This window comes from Trichoderma reesei (assembly GCF_000167675.1).
Source record: "Trichoderma reesei QM6a unplaced genomic scaffold TRIREscaffold_16, whole genome shotgun sequence".
Taxonomy (NCBI): domain Eukaryota; kingdom Fungi; phylum Ascomycota; class Sordariomycetes; order Hypocreales; family Hypocreaceae; genus Trichoderma; species Trichoderma reesei.
This window is the reverse complement of record NW_006711163.1, coordinates 351,646-364,581: the sequence shown is the minus strand read 5'-3', so window position 1 is coordinate 364,581 and position 12,936 is coordinate 351,646. Positions and strand designations below refer to the sequence as shown.

The 12,936-nt window shown below is 54.7% G+C and overlaps 4 protein-coding genes across 4 annotated transcripts; 3 read left to right on the top strand and 1 right to left on the bottom strand.

The window, feature by feature from the left end:
* Positions 1-345: 345 nt before the first annotated feature.
* Positions 346-2,924, top strand: gal10 (UDP glucose-4-epimerase; the record flags this gene model as incomplete). Its single annotated transcript, XM_006967253.1, has 4 exons — positions 346-374; positions 638-876; positions 985-1,425; positions 1,499-2,924. The coding sequence occupies 4 exons, from the start codon at positions 346-348 to the stop codon at positions 1,894-1,896; spliced, it is 1,107 nt and encodes a 368-aa protein (XP_006967315.1). The 3' UTR covers positions 1,897-2,924.
* Positions 2,925-4,511: 1,587 nt separating this feature from the next.
* On the top strand, positions 4,512-5,804 carry TRIREDRAFT_109531 (uncharacterized protein; the record flags this gene model as incomplete). The annotated part of the gene is made up of 2 exons (XM_006967252.1): positions 4,512-4,626; positions 4,705-5,804. 2 exons carry the CDS (start codon positions 4,512-4,514, stop codon positions 5,802-5,804), a joined length of 1,215 nt encoding a protein of 404 aa, XP_006967314.1.
* Positions 5,805-5,832: 28 nt separating this feature from the next.
* Positions 5,833-7,947, bottom strand: TRIREDRAFT_22841 (uncharacterized protein; the record flags this gene model as incomplete). Its single annotated transcript, XM_006967103.1, has 1 exon — positions 5,833-7,947. One exon carries the CDS (start codon positions 7,945-7,947, stop codon positions 6,019-6,021), a length of 1,929 nt encoding a protein of 642 aa, XP_006967165.1. The 3' UTR covers positions 5,833-6,018.
* Positions 7,948-8,638: 691 nt separating this feature from the next.
* TRIREDRAFT_79947 (uncharacterized protein) lies at positions 8,639-12,892 on the top strand (the record flags this gene model as incomplete). Its single annotated transcript, XM_006967251.1, has 2 exons — positions 8,639-11,563; positions 11,612-12,892. 2 exons carry the CDS (start codon positions 8,639-8,641, stop codon positions 12,581-12,583), a joined length of 3,897 nt encoding a protein of 1,298 aa, XP_006967313.1. The 3' UTR covers positions 12,584-12,892.
* Positions 12,893-12,936: the final 44 nt, after the last annotated feature.

Sequence of the window (12,936 nt, the reverse complement as noted above, 5' to 3'; positions counted from 1 at the left end):
CCACATCCACCTGCACCCTCATCTCCGTCTCCGGGACTTGCTGCAACGGCCGGAGCGCCAGATCGTCGCCGGCCCAAGTCGTGCTACCGCCAGCGCCGGCCCTTTTCCAGCCATTGCCAGGGCGATCGCACCACCACCGTATCCGCCCAGCCATTGCCAGGTATACCTGCTGTGCGAGTACATGTATCTGACTTAGTCGCCCCAGCCTGGACCTGGAGTGCTTGTACTCGTGCTCGTAGTAGCAATAAATTCCGCTCCCCCCTCCCGCATCCGCCTCGTCTTTCCCCCTCCAACCCAGCGATCCATCTGCATCATCTGCAATCCAGACGACGATACTCTACCACAATGCCTGTCGGAACTGTTCTCGTCACCGGGTATGGCCTCTCCATTTCTCTTCCATGCCCTGCTCTTCTTCCCTTGGCTGCTGCTCTTCGCTCAGCGCCAAAGCAGCTTTCATGCGCGCAATTGCCCCGCGCGGCGCAGCGCAGCCCTACGACTCTTTCGCGGGGGGAAGATGCGCCAGCTTGTGTTATGCATAGCCTGAGCGAAGAGATTCGCAGTTGTTGTTTGTGCGCTTAAAAACAACCGTCAAGGCCTCTGGACTAACAATCTCTTCTCTTCTGGCCCCGTTCCGCAGTGGCACGGGCTACATCGGCTCCTTCACGACTCTGTCCCTGCTGGATGCCGGCTACGATGTCGTCATTGTCGACAGCCTCTACAACTCGTCCAAGGTCGCGATTGACCGCATCGAGCTGCTCTCCGGCCGCCGTCCCGACTTTTACCAGATCGACATCACCGACGAGAAGGCGCTCGACGAAGTCTTTGCCAAGCACCCTGCCATTGACAGCGTCATCCACTTTGCTGCGCTCAAGGCGAGTCTGCCAACGAGCCCTTGGGAGGACCGAGAGGAGCTCAGACGAAGAAAGAACGAAAGAAAGAAGCGAGACTAACGTCAGCCCAATCTCTGTTTCCAGGCCGTTGGAGAGTCGTCCATCATCCCTCTCGAATACTACCGCGTCAACGTCGGCGGCAGCATTGCGCTCCTTCAGTCCATGACGCGCCACAATGTCACCAACATTGTCTTCTCCTCCTCTGCCACCGTCTACGGCGATGCCACTCGATTCCCCAACATGATTCCCATCCCCGAGCACTGCCCCATCGGCCCGACCAACACCTACGGCCGCACCAAGTCCATGATTGAGGACGTCATCACCGACCACGTTACCGCCCAGCGCAACAACCTGCAGAAGGAGGGCAAGCCTTTCGAGCAGTGGAACGGCGCTCTGCTGCGCTACTTTAACCCCTGCGGTGCGCACCCCAGCGGCATCATGGGCGAGGATCCCCAGGGCGTTCCTTTCAACCTGCTGCCCTTGCTGGGACAGGTTGCGACGGGCCAGCGCGAGAAGCTCTTGGTCTACGGCGATGGTATGTAGCGGATGCTCTTGTGCTCTTTTCTGTAGGCGCGGTGTTTTGTCCCCCAGACCTAATCAATTCGCAGACTACCCTTCCCGCGACGGAACCGCCATCCGCGACTACATCCACGTCGTGGATCTCGCCCGAGGCCACTTGATGGCCCTCAACTACCTCCGCTCCAACCAGCCCGGCGTCAAGGCCTGGAACCTGGGATCCGGCCGAGGCAGCACAGTCTTTGAGATCATCAAGGCCTTCAGCGACGTTGTCGGCCGGCCCCTGAAGTACGAGGTCGTTCCTCGGAGAGCGGGCGACGTTTTGGACCTGACTGCCAACCCTACGCTCGCCAACAAGGAGCTGGGATGGAAGACGGAGCACACCATGGAGCAGGCTTGCGAGGATCTCTGGCGGTGGGTCAAGAACAACCCTCAGGGATACCGACAGGAGCCGCCCGCCGAGCTGCTGGCCGCCATCAAGAAGGCGTAAATGGGTTCGGGCTTGGAAAAGGGGGTGGTTTGGCAGAGCAAGGAAAGAAAACAAAACAACAAAAAGCAAGGACTTTGGATGTGATGCTTAAAATAGACGCGACGACCCGTTTCAGGTACATTTCGCCATGAGGCGTCATTCCACAATTTGGGTACTGTTGGACAATGGATCCTTTTGTATCACCTACCTACGTACGATACGCGAGAGTAAGCATCAAGGACACGAGTCTATTCGATAGAAATGAATGATTCAAAAGATACATATCTCTCTCTCACTTACACACACACACACACTCTCTCGCTAATTGTATACAATCATGTGTATCTATTCATCTCTTCGTCAACATGATCGCTCAAACGCCTACTCAATCAATCTTGAGCAAAAGTTTGCCCGTCGTCTTTCTGCTCTCGAGATCAATGTGCGCCTGCGCAGCATCCTTGAGGGGGTAAATCTTGTGGATCTTGACCTCGACCTTCTTGGAGAGAACAAGGTCAAAGAGCTCGGACGTGTACCTTTCCAGGTCTGCCCTTTCAGCGACGTAGCCGTTGACGACGGGCCTCATGAGGCGGCCGTTTTTGGGGCCCAGCTGCAAGATGTTGAAAGGGGGCACGGCTCCCGACTTGAAGATGGACGCATTGGTTAGCTTACTATTCCTTTCATCATTTCATTCTTCCAACCTCCTTTATTCTCTCCCTTTTTTTTCTTTCTTCTTCTTTTTCATCCGTTTCACAAGGAAGGGTGATAAAAACTTACCGCGTTGCCAAAGGAAATGAGATGGCCCTTGAGCGCAAGCATCTGCAAATCCGCATCAAACGTCGCCTTGCCCACGCCATCAAAGATGACATCGATCCCATGGCCCCCCGTAATCTCATTCACCCTCGCCACGATGTCATCATTCGAATTCACCACGTAGTCGGCGCCGTACTTCTTCGCCAGCGCAAGCTTCTCCTCGGTGCTGGCCGTGGCGACAATCTTGGCGCCGACGCTGCGCAGCATCTGCACGAGCAGCGTGCCCACGCCTCCCGCGGCCGCATGCACGAGCGTCCACTGGCCGGGCTTGACCTCGCCGGCCTCGCGGATAAATGTCCACGCCGTGAGGCCCTGGAGGTATATCGCCGCGGCTTCCTCGCTGGAGAGACCCTCGGGAATGAGGACGACCTTGTCGGCTTCCACGGCGGTATACTCGGCGTATGTGGCGGATGCGCCGCCGGCCATGTAGACGACGCGGGCGCCGGGGGTGAATTTGGACTTGTATTCGTCGGCTAGGGAATCGTGCGCTGTGACGATTTCGCCAGAGGCCTCGCGGCCCATGGTTAGAGGGAAGAAGGGCGCCGGGTAGAGCCCCGTGCGGAAGTAGGTGTCGATGTAGTTGACGCCTGCGAAGTGGTTCTTGACGAGGACCTGGCCGGTGGTGGGCGTGGGGACGGGCACCTCGTTGAGCTGGAGGACTTCGGGGCCGCCGTTTTGGGAGATTTGGATGGCCTTCATTGTTGCTGGGATGGATGCCATTTTGATTTTTTTTTCTCTTCTTTCTTTTTTTCTATGTGTCTTCTTTTGCGCTGGAAGGGAATGTAGTCTATGAAAGTATTGGTGTTGGTGTTTGGAGGTGAGGCTGGTTTTGGAGGAGCGACTTTGACGATGGTGTAAGTGAGAATGGGTTTGTAAGCTGAGAGTGAACTGATGAGGGGCAGAGGGGCAGATGAGGAGGGGCAGCACCGAGGCTGTCGCGTTTAGAAACGCTTCGAATCGGGGATTTTGAGCGCAATGAGACTGGATGTATTTATTAATTGGAGTTTTGCGCTTTTACTGCTCAAAGCTTGGGTCAATATCACTCAAAAGTCGACATTAGTAATTCAACGCCCATCTTTTTCCCTGATGAACATACACGGGGCGTGAAGTGAGCAACTCAGGTTTACTCTTTGAAGAGGGCGTCTTCAATACTGCGGCATTCCACCTGTCTATGTTGACTGGCATCTTGAATTGGCATCACGAATGTGTATTTCTTAGTAATAGAGGAGAGAAACACGTATGGCAAATGCCTACAGTGATTTATTGTATCTGCACATGTCATGTATGGCTTCTTCAATCGAACTGCATTTAGTAACCTTACCCAGATAAACAAACATCTAGAATATTTAGAGGAAGCGAGATCTGTTTACTAGGTACCAGTCAAAGATTGAATCTACCTACCAACGACCATATATGATTAGTAGAACAGCCTTCAACGTCATTCATTCACTCAGAACTCACTTGACGCTGTTAAAAGGGGGGTAACTCGACGTGAACTGCTCTCTGCCTTCGCCTTCAAGTTTCTGTCAAACTCAATTGCCGACCAGCAGCCAGCAGCCCGCTCGCCAATATCTTTTCCTGGTATCGTGTCCAGATACGGGTAATTTGAATGGTAACCATCTGAGTCAAATTGGTCAAATGACGTCGTGAGGGGCACAAGTCAAATGCGTCCCCCACGATGCAGAAAATGGAGAGAGCCTTGATATCGCGATAAGAGTCAGAGCCCCGCCAAGGTCAGCCTTACAATCGCAGACCTCAGCTAATCCCTTGAAGAAGCGAATACATCAAATCACTCCAAGCATCTACCAGATATACACAAGCACAACATGCCGCCTAGAATACCTCTCAAGGGCTTTCTCGCCGCTGCTCGATCAGCGCTGACAGCTCCCCCAGCACAACGACCAAACCCCCTCACGCTCGTCGTTGGCAATGAGTCTGCAGGTAAAAAAAACTAACACACATCAAAAAGCCATCTACAATGCATATACAGCAGCAGCAGCAAGCTAACATCATAGCAAGACCTCGATTCTCTCTGCTCAGCCGTAGTCCTGGCATACATCCGCACCAACTCCCCCCCTCACACACTACACATTCCCCTCTCCAACATTCCCCGGTCAGAGCTCGTTCTACGCACCGAAATGACTGCCGTCCTTCAGCGAGCCGGACTCTCTCCCTCAGACATCCTCACGCTTTCCGAACTTCCTGATCTCAAGCCTGAGGAGACGCAGTGGCTCTTGGTGGACCATAATGCCTTGACGGGTCAGCTGCAGAAGTTTCAGTCCAGAGTCATTGGCTGCATCGATCACCACGTCGATGAGAATGTCACCAGCCGTGACGTCAAGCCGCGCATCATTGAGCCTTGCGGAAGCTGCATGAGTCTCGTCATTGATGAGTCTCGGGCTGCCTGGGACTCTTTTCCTCCATTGGACGTTGGACAAGAAAAAGAAGGTGTAGATGCAAAGGAGGCCGCTGCTGAGGAAGATGACAAATTAGCGACACTCGCCTTTGCGCCCATCTTGATCGACACAATCGACCTAAAGGAGGAGCACAAGGTCAAGGAAAAGGATATCCGTGCCGCAAAATACCTGCACTCGAAGATTCGCCAGCAGGGATTTCAGCAGACCAAGTTCTTCGAGGACATTGCTGCTGTAAAGGAGGACATTTCGCAGCTCAGCTTCTACGACATCTTCCGCAAGGACTACAAAGAATGGGAAGAAGCAGGTCTGAAGCTCGGCATAAGTTGCGTCGTGCAGGACTTTGACTACCTCCTCGAAAAAGCAAAACAGCCCGACGTCTTCATTGACGAACTGGCCAGGTGGGCAAAAGAAAGGAAGCTTGATGTCGCAGGCGTCATGACGACGTCGAATCCTGGCGGAGAGTTCCAGCGTCATCTCCTCGTGTGGGGAATCACGGAGAAGGGTGCAGAGGCGGCGAAGAGGTTTCCTGGGATCGCAGAGGGGTTGGGGCTTGAGCAGTGGAAGGATGGGTTGTTAGATGGGGATGATGGGAAGAGGAGGGCGTGGAGGCAGAGGGATTTGAAGTCGAGCAGGAAGCAGGTTGCGCCGTTGCTGAGGGAGGCTTTGAAGGGGGTTGAGGGCAATTCGCAGTCACAGCTATAGATTGTGTTGGTTTGCTGGACAAGAAATTAGAAGAGATTGTTTCGCCATATATAGCTCGTCTAGATATGCAGATGAATTCTATGATACATGAAATATGAGTGAGAGGCGCTAACAGAGCGAACGAAACAAACAAGTCCTCTTTACTTTTGGAGCCACCCTCTATCAATCGTGCTACTCAAGAGTCCTTTGAGTCATTCTCATAAACTCCAGTCTCTTAATTGTAACTGGACGGCATCTGTCCCGACAAGTTGCGCAGAGTCTGCGCGCTGTGCTCCCTCGCCTGCTCATTCACATAATGCTGCCGCATGGTCTCAACCTCCCTCAACACGCGCACAAACTCCCTGTGCGCCAATTGCCGCTGGCCAAACAAGTCCAGCGTGTCCTGGGGCGGAGGGTGATGCAAAAGGTTCTCGGCGGAAGGATCGGCAGCCAGGATACACGCCTTCAACGAGGTGTACAGTGATCCCACGGGCCAAATCTTGGGTTCTTCCTTGAGCATCTCGGGATACACCCAACGCAGGGCATCGGTGCACAGCTTTCGATCACCAGTGGCTGCCATGACGCGATAAGCGTACTCGTACAGCTCCGGCGATCGAGGCAGTAGAAAGCGGGCTGGCGAGCGGAAAGCGTCCCAGAACTTGTCCCAGTCTGACCGGTGCGCATATGCCGCCATGAGCCGAAGAATCTCGCTCGTCTTCAGCGCAGATGTTTGTTTGGTTGACAGCAGATATTCCACATTCTTCTGCGCCCGCTGCAGCTCGGGGCCATATGCCGGCGACGTGACAATGGTTTCGATGAGGGAGATGAGCCAATCCTTGGACGTGACGTGCACACCGCGCTCCTCGGCCATGAGGCTGAGCTGGTCTACCAGAGCAAGTCGTTCCGGCGCAGTGTCTTCCGCAGTCACCTCGGCTTGGAAAATGGCCGAGATGAGGCCCTGAAATGTCTCGCGGCTCACTGGAGTCCCGGCCACTTGAACGTCGTGGATATGCCGCCGCAGCGTACTCAGATCCAACTTTGGACTATGCGGCTGATCTTCTGTTACTAGAGCTCCGGAATCAACTGAAGTCACTCTAGACTCACTGCTCTGAGGAGGGGCTTGGAGGCGTCGTGCCATGGTTGAAAACTGCCGCTGCTGCTGGGAGGCCAGTTTGAGGGCTTGCCACTGCTGGGCAGAAGGGCTGTCGGGCATCTGGATCTTTGCCGAGACCATGGATTCCAGCTCTGAGGGATCCACCACCTTCCTTCCCTTCACCTTCTGCATCTCCTCCATGTTTCGCTTCAGAATGCCTCTCCAGAGGGTTTCCAGATCAAGCTCGTTTCGCCTCGATTCCGTCATGCATTGCACAACCACCGTCGTTCCCGTCAACGGCGTGCCAAATCCAGAGAACCGTCCACTCTCGTCATAACTGTGAGACTCTTGCGCTCCGTGGTCATGCGCGCTGAAGTTGACGCAGACCCAGCCCGTCGAGATACCATTGTCCGAGCCGGGCATAATCATTGTGTTGGTTCCCAGCATCTTGGCCTTCTTCCTCAGCCTGCGCAGCTTCGTCTTGAGCTCTCCGGGCCCAATGAGCCCATCCGCCCGAGCTCCAACTTGGTGGTTCTTGCGCAGCCATCGTACGAAGCGGCCTGCAGAAATGTGCAAGTGCCTCTCGCTTCGTGCCGTTCCGAAGATCATGATGAGGTTGGGCCCGAGTGCTGCCGGCGGGTCCAGTTCGCGGAGGTCCAGCATGGACAGCTCGTCTAGGCCCATGTCTTCGTATATGTACTTCATCATCGGCTCGAGGAGAGGGGGCGCATCTTCGGGCACTTTTGGCAGCGATGCAATGTGTTGTAGCGGCGCACGTCGGGGGGGTTCGACATCCAGGAACCACGGCGTATCTGCGTCCTCGTTGCTGTCGACGATATCCTCCTCGTCTCTCAGCTCTTGGATCCCCGCCTTTTCCTCCGCGCTCCTTTGCGCAGTCGTCCCAAACTGCTGGCTTGCCGCAACACCTCGAAAGCCAGAGCTTGCCACCGGTCTGATGCCCCGCGAGGCCGATTGTCCAATGCCGGCCAGTGGCCTGGACGCAACAGCCCGCAGAATCGCCTGCCGGCATCCGCAGCAGCCCAGCGTCGCAGCGACCGGGCGAGAAATCATCTCTGCGGCCTTTTGTCAGCGCTGTTTTGGCGGAAGATGAAGCTGTTTCGACCACGGGTGAAATCGCCAGTTGTGGCACAAGGCACGACTTTTTGCGCTGCAGAAAAGCTGCCGGGTGGCGTTGGTGGGGCCGACGCCATCATTTTGCTGGCCACACGTGACAGTTTGCCTAGACCGACCAATCATGAGGGGCCTGCATGCTAAAGAGAAAAAAAGATGGGAAAAAAGATTGGAAAAAAAATCCAGCAGTCCCGCATTTGGCGAAAGTTGCTTCTCGCACCACCAGTAACTCTCGATACTGGCGGAACTTTTTGTTCCTTCAACGCCAATCTTCTCTCTTCACTTCTTTTTTTTTTTATTTTCCTCAATTCTGCATTTCTGTTCTACCGCAACCCTTTTGCATTCTGTCCTCGTATATCTCGACCGTCTTCGCTGGCGGTGCGATTGATATCCGCACGTCAAGATGCTGCCGAGGCACGCGGGCCGCAGCGCCTCTCTTCACCATGCAGCTGCCCTCAAGACCATTCGAACCTCGCCCAGACTCTCCTCTCTCCAGTCCTGCATCTCTACACTAAGCTCACGCGGAGATGTGGCCAAGCATCTGCGGCCATGGCGCCGAGGACTCGATCTTGGCTTCGGCTCACACGAGCGAACGCTTGCCACAGCCGTAGACGACTTCAAAGTGGAGGGAATGCCGTATAATAACCTCTCAAGCTCATCAATACCGCCATTCGAGATTCACGCATTCAACCCAGCGTCACCATTGACCATTCCCGAGCCGGGAGCCCCAAAGCCCCAGACGAAGACGAACACCTACGGCATCCCCGGTGAACCAGAAGATATGCTCATGGTGTTTGACGCCTGCATCAGAGTAGGAAAGCTTGAAAGAGCAGCGCTGGTGCTGAAGCGTCTCAGCTCCGTGGGCACCACATCAGACGAAGAGCGAATCATTCTCAACAACAAGTACTTGCGAGCATCTCTCAACCAAATGCGCACCACGCCCGATCGAAAGCAAGCTGAGCAGCTCCACAAATGGTATGAGTTGCAGATAAGAAGCAAGAATTTGCCACATACGGCCGAGACAATCGCCTGCATGCTCAAGGCATCTCTGCTGTCTGAGCGGGGCGCCAGACTTGAACGTCTGGTGAAGCGATATATGGGCATGGCCCCGGACGAAGCTGGACTGCGCGTCCTCAGCATGGACGAGATCCTCAGCGACCAGGACCTTGCCGTCATCACCCGAATCTGCCCGACCTACAACTTTGCCCCTGACGAAGGTGATCTTGAAGACCTGGCTCTTGCACAGGAAAACTCTCAAGAGGCGGAAGCGTCGTCTAGCCTTGACACCGAGGCTGGCCAGTCATCAGCCTCTGGGAGTGTCCCGGAGCTCATCCCAACCCCGCAACGTGGCGAAGGTCTCAATACCCTGAAGAAGGGCCTTGGACTCTTGCTGGGGCTGCAGAATGTCGACATTTCCAAGCTTCCTTATTCCGATCGCGTGGATATTCAACTGCAGCTGGAGCGGGACACAATCAGCTCGGCAATCGAGAAATGGCGGCTGGACAACAAAACACTGCAGAAGCGAGGTGTCACTACAGCTCTGGCGCCATCCCACAAGGAAGGGTCTATGTCGCAGAACTTGGCATCCTGGATGAGCGCCATGGAGACCCGGATCTACCAAGAGCTCAGGCTTATTGAACAGTCAGAAGCAAAGAAGTCGAAATCGGACAAGGACCTGACACGGTGTATCTACGGTCCATTTATACAACAGGGTGACCCGGCGCGCCTGGCGGCTGTAACGATCTTATCAGTCATCAACCTCGGAACTGTTCTAGGTGTCGAGAAGGGCCTCCCCATCAGCAGACTCATTACACATATCGCCAAGGCTGTTCAGGAGGATATCGAGATGTACCAGAAGGAATTGGCCGAGAGGAGGGCTCGACGAGAGCGCAAACTGCGCTTCGTAGGCGGCAAGGACAAAGCAAGCAAAAAGGCCAGCAGCAAAGATGCTGGCAAAGAGGAGGAGCCGCCCGTTCTGGTCGACACGACGGAGCAACAATCGGCTATGGAAGAAAACAGCCGAAGCCCCTGGTCTTTACAAATCAAGGCCCAGGTTGGCTCAATTCTGCTGCAGATGTTGATGGAGTCTGCCAAGATCAACGTTGTGGTGGAGCGTTCAGAATCCAAAGAGTTGATCAGCCAATATCAGCCCGCCTTCAATCACCAATCGGTCCTCCGAAAGGGCAAGAAAGTGGGAGCCCTCTTTTTCAACACTCGCTTGGTCGAGCAGCTCAAGCGAGAGCCCGTGGGAGACTTCATCGCCAAACACATCCCAATGGTTGTTGAGCCCAAGCCCTGGCAGTCTTTTACCGAAGGTGGCTTCTTGGACAGCACGACCAGCTTTGTCCGAGTGAAGCCAGGAGATGTCGAGCAGAAGTTGTACAGCAACGCGGCGATCAAGCGAGGCGATATGACGCAGGTGTTCAAAGGTCTGGATGTTCTTGGCAAGACGCCATGGATCATCAACAAGGATACCCTGAATGTCATGATGGAGGCATGGAACAGTGGCGAAGAAATCGCCAACATACCACCGCTCAACCCGAATCTCACAATTCCCCCCGAGCCAGATTCTTCGGCAGATCCACTTGTCCGGAAAAACTGGATTCGAGCAGTTAAGGCGATTGAGAACGAGCGCTCCGGTCTACACTCGCAGCGATGCTTCATGAACCTGCAGCTAGAGATTGCACGAGCCTTCCGCAACCAGACCATCTATTTCCCGCACAACGTCGACTACCGAGGCAGAGCATATCCCATGCCGACATACCTCAACCACATGGGTGCCGACCACGCGCGAGCCATCTTGAAATTCGCGAGAGGCAAAGAGCTGGGGGTCAGGGGCCTGAGGTGGCTGAAGATCCACCTTGCCAACGTCTACGGCCTGGACAAGGCCAGTTTTGACGAGCGCGAGGCTTTTGCGGATGAGAATGTGGCCAACATTATCGACTCTGCCACCAACCCCTTGAACGGCAGCAGGTGGTGGCTCAAGGGTGAAGACCCTTGGCAGTGTCTCTCTGCTTGCTTTGAGCTCAAGGCCGCCCTTGAGCTTCCCGACCCCACAAAGTTTGTGTCGCATCTCCCGGTTCACCAGGATGGTACCTGCAACGGACTTCAGCATTATGCAGCCCTCGGTGGTGACACATGGGGAGCGAAGCAAGTCAACTTGGAACCTGGTGACAGGCCTGCCGACGTGTACTCAGCGGTCGCCGATCTCGTCAAACAGGCCATTGCCAAGGACAAGGAGAACGGGAATGCCTTTGCAGAAGCCCTCGACGGGAAGATTACCCGTAAGGTTGTGAAGCAGACTGTGATGACGAACGTGTACGGTGTCACATTCTCGGGAGCAAAGAAGCAAATCTGCAAACAGATTGATGCTTTGTATCCCGACTTGGGCGAAAAAGTCGGCATTTCCAACATGCTGCTGTCGACGTACATTGCCAAACAAGTCTTCCAAGCCCTTGCCACCATGTTCAAGGGTGCGCACGACATCCAGTACTGGCTTGGCGAGATTGGTGGACGAGTGTGCCGAGCCCTGACGCCGGCCCAGCTCCAGCAGATTGTGGATCAGTATGGCGAAGGCGATGATGGCACCTCTCGCACCAGCAAGGCCAGGAAGTCGGCGACGACGGCCAGGAAGAAGGTCGAGTTCGATGACCTCGTCCAGCAGTTCCGATCGTCTGTCGTTTGGACAACGCCCCTTCGGATGCCCGTCGTTCAGCCTTACCGCAAGACTACTGCTCGCGAGATCAAGACGTGCCTTCAAGCCGTCATCTACCCTATGAGCGACCAGACGGATCCGGTGAACAGGAGGAAGCAGCTTCAGGGTTTCCCTCCCAACTTCATCCACTCCCTGGACGCCAGCCACATGTTGCTGTCAGCGCTGGAGTGCCACGCTCGGGGGCTCGACTTTGCTGCTGTGCACGATTCGTTCTGGACACATGCGGGCGACCTCGATGTCATGAACGAGGTCCTGCGCGAGGCCTTTATCCGAATCCACGAAGAGGATGTTGTTGGCCGCCTGGGCGCCGAGTTTGCGGCGCGTCACCAAGGATCGATTTACCTTGCCAAGATTGACCCCGACACCCCGGTTGCCAAGAAGATCAAGGAGTTGCGCAAGGCCAGCAAGCTGTCACCCAAGGAGGAGCTCCTCCTTGAGCACAAGCGTAACCAGCTGAAGCTGTCTGGAAACCCCTGGGACCTCGAGGCCGCCAAGAAGATTGTCACCCCCGCTTCTGTGTACGAGGAGATGATGGCTGCCGAAGTGGACATGGACATCCATGAAGATGTTAAGGACATTGGCTTGGGCGCCATTCCGGAAGAGGCCGAGCTTGTCGACCAGGAGGATCTCGAGGCCCAGACCGACAACTCGGCCGTGTCGGCAGAGTTCACCGAGCGGCTCATGAAGGACATGCACTCGTCCTTCTTTGAGACCCAGGTGGTGGGCGAGAAGCCGGCTCCGTCGCAGAAGAAGAAGAAGACGCCGCTGCCTGTTTGGCTGCCGCTGACGATCCCGGAGGTCCCCAAGAAGGGCGATTTTGACGTGAAGCGCTTGAGGGAGAGCAAGTACTTTTTCTCATAGACATGTATGGATGGTGTGGTGTATATCTCGACTATATTCTTACTACTACGGCCGATTTCATGAAGGGACATTTGGAGAGTATTATGGGGTGGTTTGGCGTTGAAAATGGGTGCATTTATTTGGCGTTTGTGTGGTTAGCAAAATCTTGGCGGGGGCGCATTTTCAGCGGGTTTTTGATACATCTTGTATATTAGGATTTGGTGGCATCACACCGAATGAGTTTATCATGCCATGCCATGATAGATAAAATCAAATAGTCAAAAAGTCAAAGAACGAAGAAGAAAGAGTTAAAGAGAGAATATACTGACGGCTTTGATGAAATCGTGATTGGAGCAATCGTCTTATTCGTTCTA